General features: G+C 36.5%; 1 protein-coding gene and 1 long non-coding RNA gene across 7 annotated transcripts in view; one reads left to right on the top strand and one right to left on the bottom strand.

Moving 5' to 3' along the window:
• Positions 1 to 25,527, top strand: part of ZC3H12C (zinc finger CCCH-type containing 12C) — a 78,433-nt gene that overhangs the window by 19,664 nt on the left and 33,242 nt on the right. For 4 of the 6 annotated variants that reach the window (XM_034933635.3, XM_034933633.3, XM_034933634.3 and 1 more), the window contains exon 2: positions 23,814 to 24,565. In XM_034933635.3, the coding sequence (XP_034789526.1) occupies positions 23,886 to 24,565 (680 nt within the window). In that variant the 5' untranslated portion in view covers positions 23,814 to 23,885. Of the gene's footprint in view, positions 1 to 18,126; positions 18,234 to 21,542; positions 21,587 to 23,813; positions 24,566 to 25,527 lie in introns of those variants that run through there. The other 2 variants (XM_003805423.5, XM_055094810.2) reach the window with 2 other exon arrangements.
• LOC134731208 (uncharacterized) lies at positions 3,284 to 21,429 on the bottom strand. Its single transcript, XR_010113386.1, has 2 exons — positions 18,563 to 21,429; positions 3,284 to 11,411 (listed from the first exon to the last, which is right to left on the bottom strand). It is a non-coding gene; the product is annotated as an uncharacterized LOC134731208 (long non-coding RNA).

Raw genomic sequence — 25,527 nt, forward strand, 5'->3', positions numbered from 1 at the left:
TGGGATTATAGGTGTGAGCCACCACACCCGATCCCTTTTGGAATTTTGATTTTTGGTGGAAGAGATAATGGAAGGAGCAACTAGGAATAAAGTATTTAGATTGCCAAATGGCAGCACTAAGCGCTGAGAAGGGTTAAAGAAGGACTAGAAAAGGAGGTAGAAGAGCCACAGAAGTTAACCTCCTGCTTCCTTCTGATAACTGGCAGTTGCCTGCCAGAGGCCCTTTTCCTTGCCTTTCACTCTCCACTCCCAGTCAGTCCTGGCTCACTGGGTGTTGTAGAGGCCAAGAAGGACTGCAGAGTTGAGAGTGGTTGGTTTTGGCAGAGAATTATGGGATGGAAAGCCAATGGTTGCCTGACTGAACCAAGTCTGTTGTTTTTCCCCATTTCACTGCTATTCCTTCTTTTTTCTGTAAGTTATTCTTTCTGTTGTTCTAATTGATTCATTAATTCATTCATACACAGATGTGCATGCATATACCCGTCATCTCTCCTGCCCCACTGAATCCAGTCTCCTGGTTTAAAGTTCTTATCGCCCCCCCACCAAAAAAAAAGATTTAAAAAAAAGTCTTCTTTTGAAACCATTCCTATCCCTCCCCGCCATCCCCAAAATAATCCTTCTATATCTTATTCTTTTCCTGCCAAACATATGCTGTCATCTCTCTCTAGCACATACTTATTTCTTAGCTAGGAGTTTTTAACCTGTGTTCCATGCTTCTCCAAAGAGTCGATAGATAGAATTTGGAGATTGTATGATGTTGAGTATGGGAAAAAATTTTCATCTTTTTTTTCTACAACCTCTAATTGAAATTTAGCATTTCCCTTAATTATGAATGTAAGCAACAAACCCAATGTTAATAGCAGTATTCACCCATAGAAATGATGTTTCCCTACATATTACAGTTGAAACAAATATCCTGAAATATTTACACTTTATGTCAAAATCATGTGAATAGATTTGCTGCTACATCTTGTTATTTTAATGTGTTAGTAAAAAGCACATATTTTACTGTACCACAATTTTTAATATTTTGAGGACTATAATATAATTGGCTTCTTTTGCAATTCAATCCTATGTTTTTGTTTTATGCATTGAAAAGTCTTACTTTGAAAAGAAGTCTGTAGACTTCATTAGACTGAGAAAGGGGTCTATGTTACAAAAATATGCCTGTTTATCCCATCTCTCTTCCTTTTGCAGAAATAGCTCTTTCAGGGACCATTAGTAACCTTGACCCACATCCTCTTCTCTGTGCCATCAGTTATTTTATAACTCCTTCCTCTTTTGTCTTTAGTATCAAATCCTGACTCAACCCATTGGCTCTGTCTTAGAAAATATATCATGTTTGTTTCTCTTTTTTTCTGCATAACTTTAGGTAACTTAGTCAGCTTTTACTTAGACTATTATAAGACCTTCCTAAATTGTCATCTTTGAGTTTCTTGCCTCCCCAAAACTAATACAGCTGGAGTTGTCATCCTAAAATAGAAATATGTACTCAGAAACCTTCAGTGTTTCCCATTACCTTTCTAAAATGTGGGTAGAAGAACACTATTCCCTTTTTCAGAAACCTTCAGTAGTTCCCCACTACCAAAGGTGAAACTCCGTATAGCATTATAGACTTTCCATGAACCAGCCACATCCTGACTGACTAGCCGCTTCTCCGGGAGTATTCATCACACAGTTTTCTGTATGTTGTATCATCTCTCACGCCTCTGGACCTTTGATCCTGTTGTTCTCTGGGCAACAATCCTTTTTTTCTTTGCCTCACCTTACTCCCCCTCCTTCTACCTAACACAGACACATATACCATAGGGAATATAGGAATAGTTTGTCACTGTCATTGTATACTCAGTTTATATGTCACCTCTCAGAGGCTTCCCAAATCTGAAGCAAAGTCTTTGTCTCTTGTACTCTATGACATATCCCTATATGCAGGCATCCCCTGTGTTTTACAGATATTCATTTATCTGGTTTCCTTAATACATTTTATAGTTCTTAAGAATAGCAACTTGTATTCATGTTTGTAACCTCCGTCTTTAACTAAGCATCATCTCTTTCTCATAGTAGGCATTCAGATAAATGTTTCTTCTGTGAGTAAATTAATTCATTGGATACTGGCTTAACCTTTCATTTAGTTTGACTGGATAATCGTGGACCATGCTGCTATTTTTCTGCTACTCATGAAAGTATTACTTTAAAAATGTATTATTTGTATAGAATTTTGAAGTAAAATTTGATCAGCTAGCTCATGTCTCTAAAATGCCCCAAGAACTAAGGTATTTTATATTTAAGTTATATGTCTAAATTATACCACTGTCAATAAAATAAACTCCTCATTCACAAGGATCATTTTTTTACACAAACGATTTTTAGTTAACAGTTATTTTAGGGGGAAAAATATTATGGCTTTAACTTTTCAATAATTTATAGATCTTTGGAGAAAGCTAACTGGAAAGTGTAGCAGTTTATGACTTTAGGGGAATTCTGTGGCTAGAAATTTAAATGTTAATGAAATTATAGGAGAGGTGGGAGGGTACTGCTGCTCTAAATTTGTCTATAGCCATTTATTTTATAATAATTTTTCACTATCCACCATCTATATTGTTAAACTGAAATGAAGGTTTCACTTCTCATTTTCTTTATTTTTATGTATTTATTTATTTTTTAGAGACAGGGTCTCACACTGTCATCCAGGCTGGAGTACAGTGGCACGATGATGGCTCACTGCAGCCTCGCACTCCTGGGCTCAAGCGATCCTCCTGCCTCAGCTTCTTCAGTAGTGGAACTACAGGCATGCACCACCACACCCAGCTAGTTTATTTATTTTTATTTTATTTTTTCATTTATTTATTTATTTATTATTGAGACAGAGTCTCGCTCTATCACCCAGGCTAGAGTGCAGTGGCGTGATCTTGGCTCACTTTAGCCTCTGCCTCCCAGGTTCAAGCAGTTCTCCGGCCTCAGCCTCCTGAGTAGCTGGGTTTACAGGCTCAGATCACCACACTTGGGTAAGTTTTATATTTTTAGTAGAGATGGGGTTTTGACACGTTGGCCAGGCTGATCTTGAACTCCTGACCTCAAGTGATGCACACGTCTTGGCCTCCCAAAGTGTTGGGATTACAGGCGTGAGCCTCCACACCTGGCCTATTTTGTTTTTTCATAGGATGGGGTCTTGCTATGTTGCCTAGGCTGGTCTTGAACTCCTGGCCCCAAGTGATCCTTCCACCCCTGCATCCCAGAGTATTAGAATTATGGGCATGAGCTACTACACTTAACTGTTTTCTCATTTTCTTTTTTTTTTTCCTTTTCCTTTTTTTTTTTTTCCTTTTTTGAGATGGAGTCTCACTCACTCTGTCTCCGAGGCTGGGGTGCAATAGCCTAGTCTTGGCTCACTGCAACCTTCGCCTCCTGGGTTCAAGCGATTCTCCTGCCTCAGCCTCGCAAGTAGCTGGGATTACAGCATATCTGCCACAATGCTCAGCTGATTTTTGTATTTTTAGTAGAGACAGGGTTTCACCATGTTGGCCAAGCTGGTCTTGAACTCCTGACCTCAGGTGATCCATCTGCCTCAGCCTCCCAAAGTGCTGGGATTACAGGCGTGAGCCACCACACCTGGCCTGTTTTCTCATTTTCTGGAAGAAAATCTTTGTTTCCTTTCAGGTGCCTGCTATATTTTCTTCTAATTAAACTTCACTTTTCTCCCTCTTGCCTTCACTCCTGCCCACCATTAAATCAATGTATTTCTTCTAAATCACTCATTTCCAAGCATTCTTACACTTATGTTCCTTACCAATTTCTAACATTGTTTTCTAATTATTTGCACTAGCCAAAGTGTTAATCCCAGCACTTTAATCTTCAATAATTTTTTTAATAAAGAGGATAGGTATGTTTGGCTTTTCCAAACTAAATGTTATTTCCCTTTCCCTTTGAGAAACATTATTCTAAATTATTTTCTTTATTTTCCAAAATTCAAATGTTGAGATATCATGCACAAAGGAATAGAGTCGGGCATTTTAACTCTAGGGCATTTTAACTCTAATGCATTTGATTTCTTGGTTTTATAAATATGTGGTAAGAACTAATGGGACACAGTTAAAGCTTTTGCCTGCATAATATTCTTCTGTGTTACTAAGGAGAGACGTTTTAGAATTACAGTAATGAGAATATGGAATAAATAATGACAGTCAGGTTTTCTGTTTTTCTGTACTGCAATTTCATTTTTACACTAAACTTTTTTAAAGACACACCTCACCATTTACTATGTGACAATCACTGTTACAAGTTATTATGTATATTAACTCATTTAATCTTCATAACAACCCTATGCTGTTAGTGGTATTATCATCTCCATTTTATATTTGAGGAAAATGAGACACAGAGAGGTTAAGTAACTTGTGCAGGTTGCTTGGTTAGTTTCAGGGAGAAGGCATGGTATGGATTGGTTCTTATATCCATAAATTATAAAATCACCCTGTAGTTCATCCTCTTTTCTTTGTACTTTATACTAGAATAAATTGTACCCTGGAGTTTATTAGTAAGTATTCAGAGACAAGTTTCAGAATACCAGTAAGCCAGATCTCTGGAAATAGTAGTCCCTTTATAGGAACAAGTGGTCCAGTCTAGCCTAGCTTCCTTTGGCACTGGCCAGTTGGTTTGCCATTGAGAGCAAGTTCTGAATGGAATACCATACCACTTTTAAATCAACAAAATAGTGGTGCCTAATTGGTGGCAAAGCAAATAGGTTTAAAGAAAGTGACAAGCCATTCTTATGATTATTGATGTAAAAATTCTTAGTGAAATATCAGCATATGTAATCCTCCTCAAAGTAATCATATTTCTCTATTGGCTAATCTATTAGTATAATTCACAATATAAGTTAAAAATTTGTGATTGTCTAATAGATCATTTTAATGTAATCCACATTTCTAAATTTTTTCTCTAAATCTTTTATGTAGGAGAAAAATGTATTTCTGTAAATGATTTTTCAAAGGCTGTATGTAGTGTGGTATGTATATGTATAGATGTATATAAAGTTATAATTACATATAGCTAACATATGAATGCTTGCTATATGCCTTGCACTGTTCTGAGAGTTTTATATTTATTAGCTCATTAAATTTCAAACAACCATATTTTATCCTTTTTTCAACAATTGAGGAAACTAAGGCATGGGGAGGTTAATTTTTGTCCCACATGAGATATATATATATATATACACACACACACATATATATATATTATATATATATACACATACACACACACATATACACACATACTTTATACACACATATATATATGTTGTATTAAAACACTAGAGTCATTCCCATTAATATCAGAAACAACACAAAGTCACCCTTGTTCTTTAATATTGTAATGCAGTGGAACAAAAGCATGGATCAAGAGATATAAAAATTGATAAGGACGATTATTTTATATTATTATATATACCTGAAAAACCCAAGCGCCTCGGTGAAACACTACCATTAAGAATTCACTGAGACATGTAAAACTTTTTCACTGAAGTTTTGTGTATAAGAATAGGTGTTTCTTTAGACACGAACAATAACCAGTTAGAAAATATAATGGGGGAAGAAACACCTCCATTCGCACCAGCAAGAAGAAAAAGCAAAATATTTTAAGAAAAGTTTATTAAGAAATACAAGCCGGGCACGGTGGCACACACTTGTTATCCCAGCACTTTGGGGGGCCAAGGCAGGTGGATCACCTGAGGTCAGGAGTTCGAGACCAGCCTGGCCGACATGGTAAAGCCCCCGTCTCTACTGAAAATATAAAAATTAGCCGGGCATTGTAGCACATACCTGTAATCCCAGCTACTCAGGAGGCTAAGGCAGGAGAATTGCTTGAACCTGGGAGGTGGAGTTTGCAGTGAGCCAGGATGGCGCCACTGCACTCCAGCCTGGGTGACAAAGTGAGACCCTGTCTCAAAAAAAATTAAAATAAAATAAAATAAACGTTTAAGAAATATATAAGTTCCCCGTAAAGAAATCTAGGGAACTCTATTGAAAGATTTTAAAATTTTCAATAAACTGTCATTGATTGAACAATTTAATAAGTCAGCAATGCTTTTTAAGCACCTATTACTGTAGCACTATCTCCATCAAACTCTCAATAGCTTTTTGGTGAAAACTTGTCAAAGCAATTCCAAAGAGTATCTGGAAGCATGCACGTGCAAAAATAACCAGGATAAGAATATGAAAATGAGAAGACTTGCACACAGGGTACCCAGTATATTACAAATCTACAGTTATTAACATGTGCTGCAGGCACAGAAATAGCAAAAGATCAGTGGAACACAACTGGAAGTATGGAAGTAAGCCCAAGTTGATAAGATATTAATATAAAATAGGATCATCACTTCTCTTCTCAAAACCCTCCAGCAGTTTCCCATCTCAATATAAAAGCCAGTTCCTTCATGTGACCTAAAACCTTGCTACTTAAAGTAGTGGGGTCCAGGGACCAACAGCAACAGCATCACCTATGAAATTGTTAGAATGTGGAATCTCAGACTCCATTCCAGACATCCTCAATCAGAACCTTCAAGACGCTTATATGATTCAAATGCAGTTTAAAGCTTGAGAAGCATTGTCTTTTAATGCACTACATGACCTGGCTTCCCTTAACCTTGCCTTTCCTGCTGCTTCTGGCTCTTCCCTTGGAGGCTCCTGACCACCTTGCTGTTCCATGAGCACACCATGCACACTCTCATCTCACAGCTTTGTTCCTGTTTGTCTTCATCCGTTCCTGCTGCTATCACCAAGTACCTTACACTGGGTAATTTATAAATAATAGAAATGTATTGCTCACAGTTCTGGAAGCTGGGAAGTCCAAGATCAAGGTGCTGGCAGCTTCGATGTCTGGTGAAGTCCTCTTCCTCATCAGTGGGGTCTTGTCACTGCATCCTCTCAGAGTGATAGCGGGGCGAAGGAGCTTGCTCAAGCCTCTTTTATGAGGGCACTAATCCCTTTCACAAGTGCGGAACCTTGTGATTTAATCACTTCCCAAAGGCCCCACCTCTAATACTATCACATTGGATGTTAGTTTCCAATATATGAATTTTGCAGGGACACCAACATTCAGATCATAGCCCTGTTATACATATCCTTTCACTTTGTTTAGGTGTCTGCATAAATATCACCTTATCTAAGACGCCTTCCCTGATTTATAATTACCATCACCTGACATGTATTTATTATTTAAATTCTCTCCCCTGCCTCTTAAAACACACTGCACTGAAACCTTGGGGAGAGGAGAGGACTTGCTTTGTTCTTACTGTAGCCTCAGTGCTTGGCACCTAGGAGGTGCCCATTTGCTAAGGGAAATGGTCTCTGGTCACAACATTTTTATCAGCCTATCGATATATGCCCTTGTTTTATGTGTGTTTCTGTTTAAAGATGCCTTATTTAATATATATTGTTGATTCATTAACATTGAACTGATGGCCAACAGCACTCTAAATTACACCTAAACAAAGCCCATCTAACAGTCATATTTTCTCTATAAGGCACATCACAGCCTTCTTGCACTTAGGAACACTGGACAGCATTTTGGCTACGCTCGGGGCCATTTTAAACAGCAAATTCACCAACAAAACACAAAAATGGGAAAAACGTAGCACTAAATAGACCTCAAAGAAAAGGACACTTGACTTGTTTACAAAGACATGAAACACTAAGGCAGAGCTTCTCATTCAGCCTCTGCTGGAACATATGCCTTGGGGAACTCAAAATTTTCACCATTCTCCCTGCACACTTGTCTGTGGAATGACCTAAAAATCACAAGTGTTAATTTAGGGGTTACAAATAAGTTTTAGCAAGTAGGCAAATTTGCAAAGATGGGGAATCTGCAAATGATGAGGATCAGCTGTGTGTCATTTTTCAATCACTGTGTATTGAGTTTCTACTGTGTGCTCTACTCCCAGGATTATGCAGCACTTAAACATTGATCAGTTCCTATCCATATGCCAGACCCTGTGCAAAACTCAAATAATTTAAAGATGAATTTAACAGTGTTTCAGGTATGGCTGAGTCAGGTATTTAGCTAATCTTCAATAATAATGGGTAGGATTTTAACAGGTGAAACTGTGGAGAAAAGTGCTTGGGAAGAAAGAAACTCTTAAGTCAATTTCCGTAACCTTGGCTACACATTAGAATCACTTGGGAAGCTTTTAAAATGCCTCTGGCCAGGCTTCATCCAGACTAATAAAAGTAACGTCTCTAGGTGGGACTTTGGCATCAATATATTTTAAATCTCCTGAGGTGATATCAATGTATATCTAAAATTGAGAGAACTGCCGCTTTAAGTACCTGTGTTTGGCTGGAGAATAGGTTATGTGAGGGAAGTAAACAAATAAATCCAGTAAAGAGATTTTGGTCCAGGTATTGGAAGGCTATTATTGATTTAGCACATTTGTATTCACCTGCTGTGTGCCGGGCACTCTTCTATGTGGTGGGGATACTTCAGAAAGCAAAACACAAGAATCCCGGCCCCGTTAGAGCTAACAATCGAAATGCTTTGGCAGCTGTTCAGGATGATTCATATTCCAGATTTAACTTTTTATAGTATATGATGATTTGTATTTAGAAGGAATCTTGTCCTAAAGGCTCAGAATTCTTAATTTAATGCCTAAAATCTTACATCACCTTTTGATATGTATAGAACTCTAAAGAAAAGTTTTGTTATAAACTTTTGTGCTAATCTCACTGTTTTCTAACACAGCAGTTCCTTTTTTTTTTTCTAGCCTCTTGCACAGCAGCACACTTGTCTAAAATCAGTAGTATGCAGTTATTTAAAATCAGTAGTGTGAGGCCATTGGAAATTATAACTCAAGCTTTTCATTTTCCCATCTTACAAGAACACTGATGTAGAAAGAAGTATTTTCTACATTGATTCTTAATAAGAGTTTATGTTGAGAGCAAACCTAAAATTTACAAAGTACTTTTCTTGGGTCATAGTGGGTTTGCAGCTCGTTTTGGATTATTTCCCATATACCATATTTTATTTTTTTTCCTGAATTCCTGTACAAGCATGGTAATATGTTGTTTACACACGCTTATGGACTCTTAATAGAAACAGACCTAAACACATAACTCTGTTTTAATTCTGATGCAGTTATTCTTTGTAGTCTATCTGTCCATTTCACTTTTTAACAATGCTTTGGTCAAGCAGTTTTTAATTAGTTTCCTAAGTAAATTATTTAACACTTAAAGAAGAACAAGACATGCACGTATCCTCATTTGGTACAAGCAGCCTGAAGATATGATTGTGCAGATCAGCAGCGCATACCAGGTGGTGGCTGAGGATGTCAGAGAGCGTGGCATCCGAAGGAGAGATGAGATGAGGTCTGACCAGGCTTTGATGGTGATATTGTGAATATTCTTACCATACCGTGTCATTTAACTACCATCAGTTATTTTATAATTTCAAGATATCTTATGTAGACATTTTCTTTTGTATAAAATACGCATTTTTGGTCATCTTTTTCTGAAAATTTCAGTTATACTTAATATAACCACGAGTGTATTTTGTTAACATGAATGATAATCATGTGCCTTCTGCTTTTAAAAAAAAATCATACGTAGTCCTCCCTTATCCTCGAAGGATATGTTCCACCACCCACGGTGGATGCCTGGAACTGTGGCATACATATATATACAAATGGTCCCCAATTGATGGTTGTTCACCTTAAGATTTTCAACTTCATGATGGTGCGAAAGCCATATGCACTTGCTAGAAACTGTACTTCAAGTACACAGATACCATTCAAGTGTTTTTCACTTTCAGTACAATAAATTACATGAGATAATCAACCTTTATTATAAACTGGGCTTTGTGTTAGATGATGTTGCCCAAGTGTAACTTAATGTTAGTGTTCTGAGTACATTTAAGGTAGGCCAGGATAAGCTACGATATTCAGTATGTTTAAATGCATGTTCAACTGGTGATATTTTCAACTTAAGATGGGTTTGTCAGGACATAACCCCATTGTAAGTCAAGGTGTATCTATACTACATTTTTTCATTTCTCCTCTAGCCAGCTAACAGGCAGGTAGGGTCTACAGTGTGGATACACTGGACAGAGGGATAATGCACATCCTGGGTGCCACAGAGCAAGTGGGCAGTAGATTTTCTGATACTGCTCAGAACGGCACACAATTAAAAATGTATTAATTTATTGTTTATTTCTGGAATTGTTTATTTCTGGAATTTTGCATTTAATATTTTCAGACCGTAGTTGACTGTGGGTAACTGAAACTGAGGAAAGTGAAATGTAGATAAAGGGGGACTACCGAATGTCCTCGTTGACTCATGAGTTTTCTCTTCCCATACACTAGCTGCCTCAGACCCTGTTACATCAGCACTTTGGATGTCATTTGCATTCCTTGTACTTTTCTAAAATTCCTCATTCCGTGAGTATTTACAGGTTTTGTAGGAATTGAAGATAATCTTTTTAAAGAGCTATTTGCTTAATGAATTTTTTAAAAAACACTAAATGGGAAACTAATCCCTGGAAAATATTGGATGACGTCCTGGGATATGAGTTATATTTTCATTTAAAATGAATGTAGAAGAGTTTCTTTGTCTTTAGACCAGTGGAAAGGAATGCTGTTTTTGTGGATTTATTTTGTATTTGTTTCTGGTTCCTAAACAGAATTGAAGGTTATCTACTCTTGATGACACAGGACGGAAAGATTTTCATAAACCTTAAGAACTTCGACTTTGAGGAGCATTATCTTTCTTGTGACTGAATTTTTTTCTTCTTTTTTGAACTTAATCCACTCAAATGTGTTAGACAAGTGGGCTGATTAGAGTTAATTCATACAGTTTTTATTACCCTTTATTTTTCTTAGTAGTTCTTTATAACAAAACTCTTTTTATTCTTGAGTATTGTTGGAGTTTGAGGGGTCTTTTTCCTGCCTTATTTCTCAACCAGTTGAGAAACAGACAAAGGAGCCAAGCACATGGAGATCAAAATAGCAGCCCTTTCCATCCATAGAACTATTGGAGAGAAGGTGATTTAAGAGAACAGCATAAAGAGCTTAGTAACACTGAACCCCAGAATTAGATTTAACCATCCAGTCCCAGGCCATGCTGGAGGGCAAAGCACCCAAGTGTTTTCTGCCTGTGGGCAGATCTCAAAGAGAAATGTGCAGTTGAAAAGGACTGGTCCTTACAGACTTACCCATCAAAGTCATCCTCAAGTGGGGAGGCAGAAGCTGCAGTGGAACTTCCGCAGGTGCAGCTCTAGTTGGGAAGAGAATCCAGAGGAGACTGCGGGAAAAGACCCGTCATCACTGGGAGTCTTGAGCATCTTTGAATGTTGGAAGCAGCCCCAGTGGCAGTATCAGGGCTACAAGAACTTTGCCAATGGCCGAGGGCACTGATAAACCCACCCTGTCACAGGGAGAAATAAAGACTAGCAGAGCAGCATTTTTGTTCTTGTGAATGCCTGCATTCAAATTTGCAGGGGTCTATTTTTTTTTTTATTGGTCGATTTTTCACTTGAGGATCTTCTAGAGATCAGCACACTGCTGCATGCCATATTGGTTGTACTATGTAGATTATGGGAGAATGAATGGTTCTGCTCTCAAGAAGCCTACATCCTGGTTCATAAATAAATGCTAAATTGTACTGTACACACTATTCATGTTACAGAAGTTTGAAGGAATTGGAAAGCAATAAAAACTGAACTAGTCCAAGAAGGCTTTATGGAAAAAATAAGTCTTGAGCTGGGCTTAGAACAATAGATAAGAACTGGATAGGTGAGGCCGTAGTGCAAGACAACACTTAAGGCAAAGAGACATCTGTGCCCTCACTTTTGCTGTCCCTTCACCTTAAGTGGGAAATTAGATTACAGGGCCAGAGGAGGCCCCGTTTGTAGATGGAGCCTCGAAAACAAAACAAAGCAGAGGACCAGAGACTTGTGATTTGCAGGTGAGATTTTTTTTTTTTTTTAAGCAGAAGAGTGATGTCATTGAAAATTACTTTGGCAGGGAGGTACCTAAGGGATATTCAAGGAAGGAGATAAATTAAGATAATCTAAGCCTGGGGGAATAAATGCTTAGCCTAAGGGATGCTCATGGCCATGGGAATGAGAAAATTGAGAAGAGAAAAATAATCAAGAATTGATTAACTGGATCTTCAGTATGTATTAAATGAATGAAACAATTGAGAAATAGACAAAGATGTCTATGAGGTTTTAAGAATGCACTGTTGCAACAATGATAGCTACTCTTAAGGAAAATGGGGAATGAGATACACTGTTGCTCATAGATGTGAAAACGGAAGCCAAGCAATACATAAATTCTTCAAGACTGATAAGTTTATTCCATTTCTACTTCCTTTTTTAAGTCATTTGGATGGATTTTATGGGAACCATATAGGATCTCTCACTAGTGTGTGTGTGTGTGTGTGTGTGTGTGTGGTTTTTTTTGTGTGTTTTGAGATGGAGTCTCGCTCTGTCGTACAGGCTGGAGTGCAGTGGTGTGATCTTGGCTCCCTGCAACCTCCACCTCCGGGTTCAAGGGATTCTCCTGCCTCAGCCTCCCGAATAACTGGAATTACAGACACATGCTACCATGCTAATTTTTTTGTGTTTTTAGCAGAGACAGGGTTTCACCATGTTGGCTAGGCTGGTGTTGAACTCCTGACCTCAAGTGATCTGCCCGCCTTCGCCTCCCGAAGTGCTGGGATTACAGGCGTGAGCCACCATGCCCAGCCTCTCTAATGTGTTTAATGTCCTTCTGTACTGGGTGTCTGATGTTCTGTCCACCTAGCATTTTCCTGCTCTGCTTCTGTTACTATCACCCCACCTAAGGAATGCCCCGCCACAATCTCCTTACGGCCTGACAGGGCAGCCCATCATGGCCCCACATACACCTGGCCACAGTACTAGGGCAAACGGGTGAGTAACATGACTTCAGCTGTGCTCATCAGATTCTCTGTCTCAGGAATTTGAACCTTGAATGGAGAACACAAGGTCAGAGAACATAGTGCTGAATCATCAGAGAGAGATAGTCTAGAAGCTCTGCAAATGAAACCCGGGGTTTAGTCCTCATCTCTGACCTGAAGGCTTGAATGTTGAGTTCTCTTTCTGACCCTGAGAGCTCCTTCGTGTTCTTCCAGTAAATGTCCCAAGCCCTTTCTCAAAAGGCCTGTTTTTCTTGCTGATGAAGAGTAAATTGATATGCATCTATTATTTTTATTTACCTATTGGTAGTTGCTTAGTATTTTTAGGAGCAAATATGATTTACAAAAAAACATGAGTTCTGATACCATTTCTTTTAGGATTTGAATAGGAAAAGTAGTTGTTGTTTTCTTCTTCTTTTTTTTTTTTTTTTTTTTTTTGAGATGAGGTCTCACTCTGTTGCCCAGGCTGGAGTGCAACTTCAGCTCACTGTAGCCTTGAACTCCTGGGCTCAAGTGATCCACCTGCCTCAGCCTTCCGAGTAGCTAGAACTACAGGCACGTGCCACTATGCCTGGCTAATCTTTTATTTTTTATTTTTGAGATACAGGATCTCCCTATGTTGCCTGGGCTGGTCTTTAACTCCTGGGCTCAAGCAGTCCTCCTGCCTCAGCCTCCTAAAGTGCTGGGATTATAGGTGTGAGCCACTGCACCCAGTTGTTTTTCTTTCTTATTATTAAAATACCAACAGTTTACTTAATGGCTATGGAGGTAACTATATCATGGTGATAATTTTAATCTACCTTCCCCTCAGCCCCCACTTCCAGTAATGAGATTAATGTTAACAGTAAGAAATGGCAGAGATGGCCATGTTACTGGAGGAAGTATGAGCAGAAAATGTGTTTGGAACTTTTTTCATTTGCACTGCATGTTCCAATAATGCTACTTTCATTGATTTTTGTTGTCTTCCTTATTGGTTAATAATATTAGTTATTTTCTACCCAATATTCATATTTTAATGAATAAATACACTAATATTAATGTACTTTTTCTACCCCATATTAATACTTCTCTACTTATGAGCTTTATTTTATATAAAGTTATTTATATTTGATGATTTATTTTAAACATATGATCTTGATTACAGTTGAGATCTTTTTTCTTACAGTTAAATATAAAGGTATATTTTTCCAGAAGTTACTTTGGGTGGATTGTATTCAGGGCTGGCTTCAAATATGGGCTAATGTTGGGACTTTCGGCGTCTGCCTCTTCTCTGAAAAGTGGCATGGTTTCATGGACAGAAAGGAATTAGGAGAATGTCTAACGCTTTCAACAGTACTTTCTGGAATGGGCATGTCTCAGATGTTTATCAGGTTCTTGATACATTTGACCCTACGACTTTCTGTTAACCAGTGCTCCCTATATCTACAGCAATTTATTTGTCTTTAATTCATACAGGCAATATTCTTAGCATTGTTTTGTGGTTTAAAGTTAGTCTTTAACACTTTTCAAATAGCACTCAGAAGAGTAGCTTTCTACAAGAGAGCTCATGGCCTGTCTGACTTCCTAAATATAATAACTCATAGATACTAGAGTTAATGCCTATTTGATTTTTTACTCTATTCTTTTACACTATGTGTGTGAATTAGCTTTTGTTGGTGGTGGTGGTGGTGGTTGCTTCTTTTTTAAACACTCAAAAATAATAGTTTTTGGTTAAAATTTTAATTTCAATGTTTTGGGGACAGTTGGGAAAATCTGATATAATAATCTTACTTCCATGGTGTTATCATTAGGATCAAAAGAAATTATAGGCTGGGCGTGGTGGCTCATGCCTGTAATTCAAGCACTTTGGGAGGCAGAGGTGGGCAGATCACATGAGGCCAGGAGTTTGAGACCAGCCTGGGCAACATGGTGAAACCCCATCTCTACTAAAAAATACAAAAATTAGCTGGGCGTGGTGGCTGGGGCTTGTAGTCCCAGCTACTTTGGAGGCGGAAGCTTGAGAATCCCTTGAAGCTGGGAGGTGGAGGTTGCACTAAGCTGAGATTGTGCCACTGTACTCCAGCCTGGACAACACAGTGAGACTCTCTCTCAAAAAAAAAAAAAAAAGAGATTACATATTAAAGAGAGTGGTCCCAGGAAGTGAACTCAGATCACTGCTGGCAAAGATAATTGATGCCATACCCCCACATCAAAGCTTACTTGTTTCACATTCATACGTCAGAAAAAGTACAAGCCCCTCTCAAATGGTTCAAGTTTCAAATATTAGACCCACCCTTGGCAAAGACAGATTTTAGTATAATACTCCTAAAACTACACTGTCTTTTTTTTTTTTCTGTCATAAGTGTGCATTGTGCTCAGTCATTTATTTCAGTGACCCAAACAGAGCCCAGTCCAGCTGTTTGTATTTTCCCTGCAGTGGGAAGTGGACTAGGGCCATGTGACTAAGAAAGCCAGCCTGGGGGCTGTCTTTTCACCTACAGATGTTTTAATGTGCTTAACATTATCCAATACTAGCAACCGAGATAGTCTAAATACCACAGCAGGATCTGATTAGCTTTTTCAGATCACTGCCTTTATTTGCTGTTTGCAGAAAAGCTTAATCCAGTGCTAGAGATCAGGCTTCCTGCTGAGCCCTGGGGTAGTTTCTCTCATTCTTTGTGTTCACAGTGGCAGGCATTAGTGAGCAGATTCCTCCTCCTCCTAAATTAAAGCTGTAAAGTAGTAACTATAGTAGCAAGGGATAAAGAGAAGGAAGAAAACCCAAGGGAAAAAAGAAGACTGTCTATTCATACCAAGTAGTTTCCTTGATATACACAAAAGAAAGAGTTTCTAATATGAATTCATAAATACTGACCTCAGTGTCTCTTCTAGTCAGTGCACAGCTATTAAGTTTTATTAGGTTTCAGTTGTAACTACTTTGTGTGCATATATGTTACGTTTTTCATATTTATCCTACTCAATCAATCTCAGTTTTACCAGAAGAATTACATTTATTAGCCATAACAGTGGCCCTTCTCTTATTCTTTTCAGGGCTGATATCTTTTTTACTCATGAGATTTCAAAAAGAACTATCACCACCACTAACAAAAAAAAAAAAAAGAGATAAAGTCTTTCTTCATTTCTGGGACATCCATTTGCTTACCCAATATGTGACATTTGAATTCTGTGTAATTTACATTGTAATTTGCAATAAGCGAGAATACTTTATCTCGCTTTATCTTGATGCTTTATCTTGATCTTTGATGGGTTTATGAAATGAGACCATCGCCTTAACTATTTCAGTAATATTGCTATAACCCTTAGCAGAAGAAAGAATAGGTCTTACTTTAGAAATTAGTTTGTCATTCAGAACCTAGTAATTATATTTAGTTCAAAAATATTTTCACTGATTTTTAAATTTCCTACCATTTTTAGAATGGCATACATCAATAAAATATTGGAACTCTCTTGAGGAAATATCTGTAAACAAATGATGATCTGTAATATGGTACTTTATCTTTTAGTTTTCTTTCTGGAAACAATAATAATTTTCAGTTTTTAGTAGGCAGAAGGAGTGTTTTCAGTGCGATAACTGAAACATCTTAACCATGTAGATCTTCTTACTTTGTAAATAGAGACGATCTCATTTGCATTTGAGTAGGCACAATAAGGACAAGGCCAGGAGTCCCAAACTAGTGTTACTTTTTTCCAACTATTCACAAATGATCCTAATTGTGTGTAGCTTCTGTATTTGTGTATAAAAGGAGATTGATTTTGATTGTTTTGGGGGTACTTTTTATATCTTTAGAATTCATGATCATATAATGAAAAAGTCTAGGCTCTGCATAAATCAGCCTATAGCAGAAAATTGTATGTAAAGAGCAGTTCTTTGCCTTCACTGTTTTAATTTGCACTGGAATGAAAAGGGAATGTGCGTGCTTGTGTTCTACATCACATAAGTAAATAGTAGAACAGCTATAGATTTCCTTTTTCTTTAGTAGGGAAATATCCTTACAATGCCTTATAGTATTTACATTTTGATTGATTTTTTTTTTGTTCATAATCAGAGGCCACTCCAAGTATAACTTACGCAGCCCACAAAAGCAAGTAGTACATAGTATTATACATGCTGCAGCCTGAAACTTTGAAATAAATCTGGGATAACAAGTTTACTCACAAAAGGGGCTTATTTTTATATACTTTATACACTACAAAAAATCATAGTATTTATAATGTTAACTTGTTCCTGAGCTGAAATTTGAGTATTACATCTTACAAATTTTATGAAATACAAATACTTTTAAACAGTTATGTTGTATATTAAAATATAATGAAAGACTTTGCTTCTCTTTAATTACGTGGTTAACTAGTATCCATAGTAAAAAAGATTTTACACTGCTATTGGCATACATAGGATAGGTTATTCTGATGATTTTAAGTTGAAGTTAAATAATTCTGTCTAAATCTACAGTTTAGGTGACTCATTTGGCACAAAGTTAGACAGAACTTTTGTTTTATCTACACTTTCAGTGAATTTTTAAAAATCAGTTCTATTTGTGATCTCTTGTCTTTTTCTTTTGCAATTGTATTTTCATCATCTCTTCTTTTTGTTTTCTTGTCTTGCAACAAATTAACAAATACTTAAAACTACACATTTTCCACTATTTCCAGGGAAATAGTTTGACTATACCCTTCTGTCTCATTTCACCAGTAACTCATTTATTAAAGACAGGGATTACTGCAATAGTTAATTGCTACTTTGACACACTTCATTTTCTTTAATAAAAATGAAAAGCTAATAGACTACAGTATAGCCTCAACTTTTTGGAAACATGCAACTTTTACTACTTTAAAATATAATTGGTTTCTTTGTTTCGTGCATTAAAAACAAGGAGGAAAAACTGAAGTCTGCCCAAGCCAGGTGTTTCTTGTTGGCAGCCTGCTCTCTAATGACTCCGCTCTCATAGAGCAGCTGCCTACTAGTCAGCTTTGTATGGCCTATTGTTGCTGCACACCCCTCGTTAATACACATGCTGCCCGGGGCAGACCCTGCGAATGACATCAGCTTGCTTATCTTAGAAACCTACGAACCTGACGCAGGGTGCTGAGGTTGTCTTGCATCTGCCCGGCCAACTAATTGTGAGCTTTCTGGCCTATGATTGGCTGTTATTCCACTCGGTAATAGGTTAAGCAAAGACATTACCATTCCATCTGTTCAACCATTCATTGTTCTTCTTGCCTGCCTGGAAGTCTGCAGCTAAAATTGTGTTAAGGAGTTTACTGCTGAAGCTGCTACAGAAACCAATGTCTTTGTATTTTCCTGCTAACGTGAGTATTTGTGCTACTTTAATGCCTTGGAAGTTAAACTTTGCTAAATATTCAGAGTATTAATTTGAACTCTGTAAAAGAAATCACCTCCAATGAAAGTCTACAAATTATTACATAGTGCCAACATACCAGAAAATTAAGTTATTTTTGTGAAATATGTCTGCGAAGCAGATTTTTACACTTTTCTAGTCTAGAGTTATATAAATAATTACTTAGAGCTTCATGAACATTTATAAGGCATTAGGCATGGCGTATAATCATTTGGAACTTAAAGTCAAGTTATAATAAATGTTCCAATATTTTTGATAAATGGTGGATTTAAATCTTACCTTGTCAAAGTCTTAAGTTTCTTAAGATGTCACTGTCGTACCCAGGTGCTATAAAATGATAAGATTTGATAGAGCTTTCTGTTGTCTTAAAAGTCTAGCTTGGGGAGATGGATTGATGTAGGTAGATGTCTCAACTTGTTTTAGATGCGATGATTAAGCATTCAGTTGCTTTGTCAGCAATCTCAGTATTCATGTGCAGCTTCTGATTTCTTCACTCTCACCTTTCTTCTCCCTTACATTAGTTTCAGACATTAGATGGAAGATGTCATTCCAAGAACTATTTTCTTCAAGAGTTCTGTAAAGGGGAAGGGAGGAAGAAACAAAGACGTGCATCTATCAGTTGGGAGGGAAAGAAAGAGCATAAAGGGTTAAAAAGAGGTTTTCATTTCTACCACATGCCCTATTGTGCGAACATATGCATAAGTCTATTGAAAGTTTTCCGAAGATGGGCAGGCCACCAGTTGCTGGTCTCCTGCAGTTCCAGTAGACATCTGTTGCCCCAGAGCATTAACCAATCTGTTCAAAGGGACATCCCTCCTTTGTTAGCTAGAGGGATGCAGACAACAGCACTCACTCAAATACAATGGTAATTAAATACACAGAGACTACAGCAGTAGGTATTTATTACATATTCATTATTTTATTTTTATTGTTCTCATAGTATTACCATTTGGATAACAACCAGAACCCACTTTCATGGCATTGTAACTTTACATTACAAACAAATAAGTTGGCTTAACAAGTTTATGGTCTAATATTCCTGATTAATATGAGGCTCTGTAGAATAGAAAAAAGATTTTTTTTTTAATCTGATTTGAGACAAAGAATTATCCAAGTTAACTAATGAGAACTTTCAGAAAATTTGGTCACTCGATGGAGGAATTTCAGTGTGTACAATAAATTTCTAGTGAATAGCCATTATGTTGTAAACCTGCATTCAGCTAGTACAAAGTTTCTTTTTGATAATTAAAAGAATTAGCTACACTTCATCATCATCTACAAAATTAGCATGAACATTTAGTTCTTTTTCAACAAATAATATTATTTAATTTTCAACTTGCCTTTTAGCGAGAAAAATTGAGTTTCCAATACAGTATCTGGAAGGAATTTATAGATTTATAATTATAGAAATCTTCACAAATCACTATATATTTGCCCAATTCCTTTTGTGTTCAAGAATATAGTGTCTTTAGGTCAATTACAATGGAGCCCTGATAATACAGTTTAAAAATTAGCTGCATTTCTTGGAGTTTTTTGATAACTATGGGAGTAAAAACTGACCTACTTTGTGAAACTTGGACTATGCTGCTTCATGAAATGAGCAAAATTACCCTTATTAGTTAATATTTCATTGATTAATTTAAGATGGTTTATATGAGTTTACGTTTTAGTAAATGCAAACTTAAAAGTCTAATAATTTTTTAAGAAATGAAAAGTATTTTCTACTTTACATGTGATAATACATTTTGTGTTGTTAATGGTCTTTTCCGTTCTTTTAAAAGTTATATTAATCATTTTTAAAGAACTGAACGAAAATAAAGATTATATACCATTCTTTCTTCTTAAGTTTCTCATAGTAATTTCTTGTAAGTTTTACATATTTCATTATATTAACAAATACTGCAGCCTATTTAAATACCTTGTTTTTAAATCTTTATCATGTAGCTTTTCATTGAATGATTTCAAGATATTGCCAAATTCTGGGTTGTTTTTAGGTGCCCTATTAAGTAAGGGCAATCTTTTGCCAATTACAAGTGGGTGAGGAAGCATTCTAGAGATCAAAGTTTTAAAAACCAAATCTTTACAATTTGGATCAGTACAAATCAGGTTATTTCAAATTTGTAGTATGCTTATAGGCGTAGAAATTGAACTCATTTGTCCCTATTTGTACTGTTTCTATTTAGCCTCTTGTTTTGCAAGGACTAAAAATCATTTAACTGCTTGTTTAGTACACGATGACATTGGATAACCTTCTCTGAGCTAACCAATGAAATCTGGAAGATGAAGAGAGGCCTGTCAGTGTGAAAAAAGTTCAACCAGAATATTTTAAGACAAAACTTATTTGCCTAAAAAAGTTGGACGTTAATTTCTTTTTAAGTAGGTTAGGCTTACATTTATCCTTAGCATTAAAAAGTCAACCTAATTATTGTAAACTTTTTACTTAAAATTGTGTGCAAATTACGTAAATTATCACACGTTAAAAATATGTGGTAGTCACTAAATACACTGGTATACAAATGAAGTTTGTGTGATTTAGTTATTAAAAAAACTGAAAATCCTATTTTCCGCCTTGTATCATGATAGCCATATAATAAAATTACATGGTATAGTAGGTTTAGGTAGTATCACTGACATTTTTTTTAAATATTAGATAGAAGATATAGAAAGATTTAAATACCTTTTAGAGTGATTTTCAGTTTAAAAACTTTGCAGTATCTGATTTTGTTACTTTGAAAAATGTGAAAATTAAGAATAATTTCACTTATCCTTTAAGCAGAACATTTTGTTCTAATATTTGTCACTAGTTGTATTTTTCATAAGGTATCCATCTTGTCTGGTGTAAAAGAAAAACAAAAACAAAAGCAAGCCCCAAACTGCTCAATATTAAATAATATTTCCTAGGTCAATTCAGGGATTTGGTCAGCAAGTCATTATCTTGAAGAATTATCTCACAACAGCACTTATACAAAACCCAAACTTTTCAGGGGAGATCAAAAATGTTGCCCATTAAATGCACTTCCTGCAGTCAGAGCAGATTGTGGGGTTTACAGAACAATGATGTCGGAGCTTCCAGATTGGTTTGGCAGCTGCATTGTTCTCGGAGGGTAAACCAGACGCACTTAAGTCCCAGTCTCTTTTATAGGCTTTTGTTCATACCAAATTATTCTTTCACTGTGCTAGCATTCATGATGGCATGTTAAAGGCGTGCAGCTTAGCAACCAGCTTCTGGTTGCCAAGCAGCCCAGCTTCCAATAGGTTTTCCTCGTTTAAGATACTTTCGGTGGGAGCGCCATGAAGGCCATGGTGTGGACTTTTCTTAACTGTATCCCTTTATTAGGATGCTGCTGTGATTTGTTACTTGCATTATGGTGTTAGTATATTACAGTAGTTAATAAATCACAGGGTGTAAAAATCTGTTTTTAAAATTCCTTCCTTCAATTCTAAATAATTGGGCTCATGCATATCCATATTAATAGGAAAAAATTGAAGTGGATACAACTTCATAATGAAGCAGATGTATACAGAGCTCTCCTAAGGGATATTTCTTTTTATGAGTTGGGCAATCCGGAGCTAGGGGAATTGATGTTTCTTTAAAACTAATGAATCCTGTATTAGTAGAACAATGATATTAAAGTTTTCTGTCTTCTCAGGGAATAGGCCCTGAGGAAACTCCTGTAGAAGTGTGTAGGAGTTCTACACTGAAGGAATGTTAAGTGTATTATCAAGCTGAAGATTCCATGTTCTCTTCTCTAGTATTTACCATAGTTAAAGTTAATAAAATGTATTTCATTACTTGACTCTCTAATTAAAGTTTACCAGGTATGCTTTCAAATTTGTGACTTCTCAGAAAATCACTTAGCATTTTCTTTTAACATTTATATAATAGCTATTTTCTAGTGTAAATATGATGTTGAAGAGCTTTAGAAACATTTTCTCAGTTTTCTTTTTCAGGTTAGTTTTAAATAGGTGTTTTTATGGCAGTCTGAAATTCAACTCTCGCTGGCTTGCTAATGCTGTATCTGTGTAGAATACTAGAATTGCCTTAACAAGTAAATCATGAGGCCAGGCGTGGTGGCTCACACCTGTAATCCCAGCATTTTGGGAGGCCAAGGCGGGCAGATCACTTGAGGTCAGGAGTTTGAGACCAGCATGGCCAACGTGGCAAAACTTTGTCTCTACTAAAAATATAAAAATTAGCCGAGCGTGGTGGCACTCACCTGTAATCTCAGCTACTCAGGAGGCTGAGGCAGGAGAATCACTTGAATATGGGAGGCAGAGTTTGTAGTGAACTGAGATTACACCACTGCACTCCAGCCTGGGCAACAGAGTGAGACTCCCGTCTCAAAAAAAAAAAAAAAAAAAAAAAAGTAAATCCTTGATGTGGATATAGTTCTTACAGTGAAGCACCAGAGAAAATAGCTTTATTTTCCTAACCCATTCCTAGTAGAAAAATAACATTTCCAATAGTCTTTAAGGAAAAATAGTAAAATGGCAAAAAACAAACCAATTTTAAATAGTAAAAGTATTCTTATATGATGAAAAATAGGAAAAAAGATCACTTTTTAACCAAATGCAGATTAATGGCTAGTTAATCTGATATAATACAGGAGCATTTTCTGCCATAAAATTCAAGAAACTGAGATAACATTATTTATTTAATATGCCTAATTGTTTGCTGCTAATTTTATGTGAGATATCATCTCTGCTTTCCGTAAGTGCAGATAGAATAAAACTTTTACTTTTTCCTGGAATGAAATAGACTGCTGTTTCCCTGGCACTTAATAAGGATAGCATAATGCTAGAAATTATATTGTGTTACTATGTTCCATAGTCAAAAAATCATGATTACTAGGGCAAAACCTTGTTCATCTCTTAAGAAGAATTTAACTCACTTTGTAATTATTTAATTCCCTTCTGGCTATCTTAGAATATGTGCTCTTTCATTGCAATATCTATATTATTTTTGAAAGTTCTTTAGATTGCTGTTAAGCTTCATCCAGATTAATAATGATTTTTCAAGTATAAGTTAATGGTTTCTTTCTATGTGGCTTTCTTTTTAAAAGAATATTTATAGATACTTATGAATTCTATTAGAGAAAAATGTAAATTTTAACCTGTCATGCATATTAAAAACATACTTTTTGATGATATTCTATGTGTCACTCTAGAATTGTAAGCCGTCCTAAAAGTAGAAAAATCTGATCCATTGAGATTGAGAAGGAGCATGATATAGTGGGAAAAGCATGGGTTTTAGAATCAGACGAAACTGGGTAAAAAAATACAGTTCTACTACTTATTTACTTTGTTGCCTTGGAGGAATTACATGGCCTTTCTAATTTATGACTTCTTCATCTGAAAAATGGCAGATGATACTCTCTTGGCAAGGGTGTTAGGAGGGAGGAGAGGATGTAGACAAAATACAAAGTATTTTGAGTAGTTGAGTAGTTGAGTAATTCTCTTCTGACTTCTCCATTGAGACAGAAATCTAGCCATAACTATGAAATTCTAAATATTTTACATTTTTCTCTAGGAATACGGGGTGCTTTGCATTCAGGAATACAGAAAAAACAGCAAAGTGGAGTCAAGTACACGTAACAACTTCATGGGCTTGAAGGATCACCTAGGGCATGACCTCGGCCACCTTTATGTGGAGAGCACTGACCCACAGTTAAGTCCAGCTGTACCTTGGTCAACAGTAGAAAACCCAAGTATGGATACCGTTAATGTGGGGAAGGATGAAAAAGAGGTGTCTGAAGAGAATGCAAGCTCTGGTGACTCTGAAGAAAACACAAATTCTGATCATGAGTCAGAACAATTGGGTAGTATTTCAGTAGAGCCAGGCTTGATAACTAAGACTCACAGACAGCTCTGCAGGTCTCCCTGTTTAGAGCCTCACATACTCAAGCGCAATGAAATTTTGCAAGACTTTAAACCTGAAGAGTCCCAGACTACATCCAAGGAAGCAAAGAAACCACCCGATGTGGTGCGAGAATACCAAACAAAACTGGAGTTTGCACTTAAGTTAGGTTATTCTGAAGAACAGGTTCAGCTTGTACTAAACAAACTTGGTACTGATGCTTTAATCAATGATATTTTGGGAGAACTTGTCAAACTTGGAAATAAAAGTGAGGCTGATCAAACGGTTAGCACAATTAACACTATAACACGGGAAACTTCTTCCCTGGAATCTCAGAGGTCTGAATCTCCAATGCAAGAGATTGTAACAGATGATGGTGAAAATCTGAGACCAATAGTTATTGATGGCAGCAATGTGGCAATGAGGTAAGTGGAAAAATCGTTACTGAAAATTACTACCAAATAATCTTTAAAAGCCTTATTTCTAATTTTGTGGCTCTTTTCCTTCTCATGGTCATTAAAGTCAACATTTTTCTGTATCCTGATGTTAACATTAGAAAACATTAGTTTTCCGTCTCTCTTCTTTCAGGGCACTCAGCCATCTTTACTTCATTTATCCCCGTATAGAGACCCATTTTTCTCAGATATGTCTCTTTTTGTCCTCATCTGGCTAAATTTCTATGGTATAAAAATTAGTGTGTGTTTCTGGTTTACTATTAATCAGTAGTTTTAAATGAATAATTTGATATGATAATATTCAGCAATTTTAGAATCTAGTCAAATGGTCTATTTCTTTAGGAAGTTAAATAATCCTAATTCTTCTAGAAAATAAACTATGTATTTTATTGATTTGAGAAAAAACCAAAGCTGTAGTTTGAATTGTTTTGTAATTTGAGTTGTTTTCATTTAAGAAATTCAAATCAGAAATAATTCTTAAGGAACTGGGGGGAAAAAAAAGCAAAACTTTCAGTGATAATTTTTTTGGCCAGGCAGGGTGGCTCACATTTGTAATCCCAACACTTCGAGAGGTCAAGATGGAAGGATCATTTGAGGCCAGGAGTTTCAGACCAGCCTGAGCAACATAGGGAAACACCTCTACCTATAGCAAAATATATATATATATTTAAAATAAAATTTTAAAAGAAATTTTTTTGTGTGATTTTGATGGCTCCATATTTAAAGCACATCTAAATTCAATCAGCTTATGGGTAACTGCTCACAATTTCAGAGCGCTGTGAAGATAAAAAGATATGTGTATAAAAGCATCAGTTCTTCCTCTGGAGAGCTTAGAGTTTCATATGCAGTTTCTCAGAAGGTGATCTGATGATGCCTACCAGAGAATCATCTGAGGGACTTATGGAAAATGCAGATTCTATATCAGTGCTGTC

This window comes from Pan paniscus, chromosome 9, assembly GCF_029289425.2.
Source record: "Pan paniscus chromosome 9, NHGRI_mPanPan1-v2.0_pri, whole genome shotgun sequence".
Taxonomy (NCBI): Eukaryota; Metazoa; Chordata; class Mammalia; order Primates; family Hominidae; genus Pan; species Pan paniscus.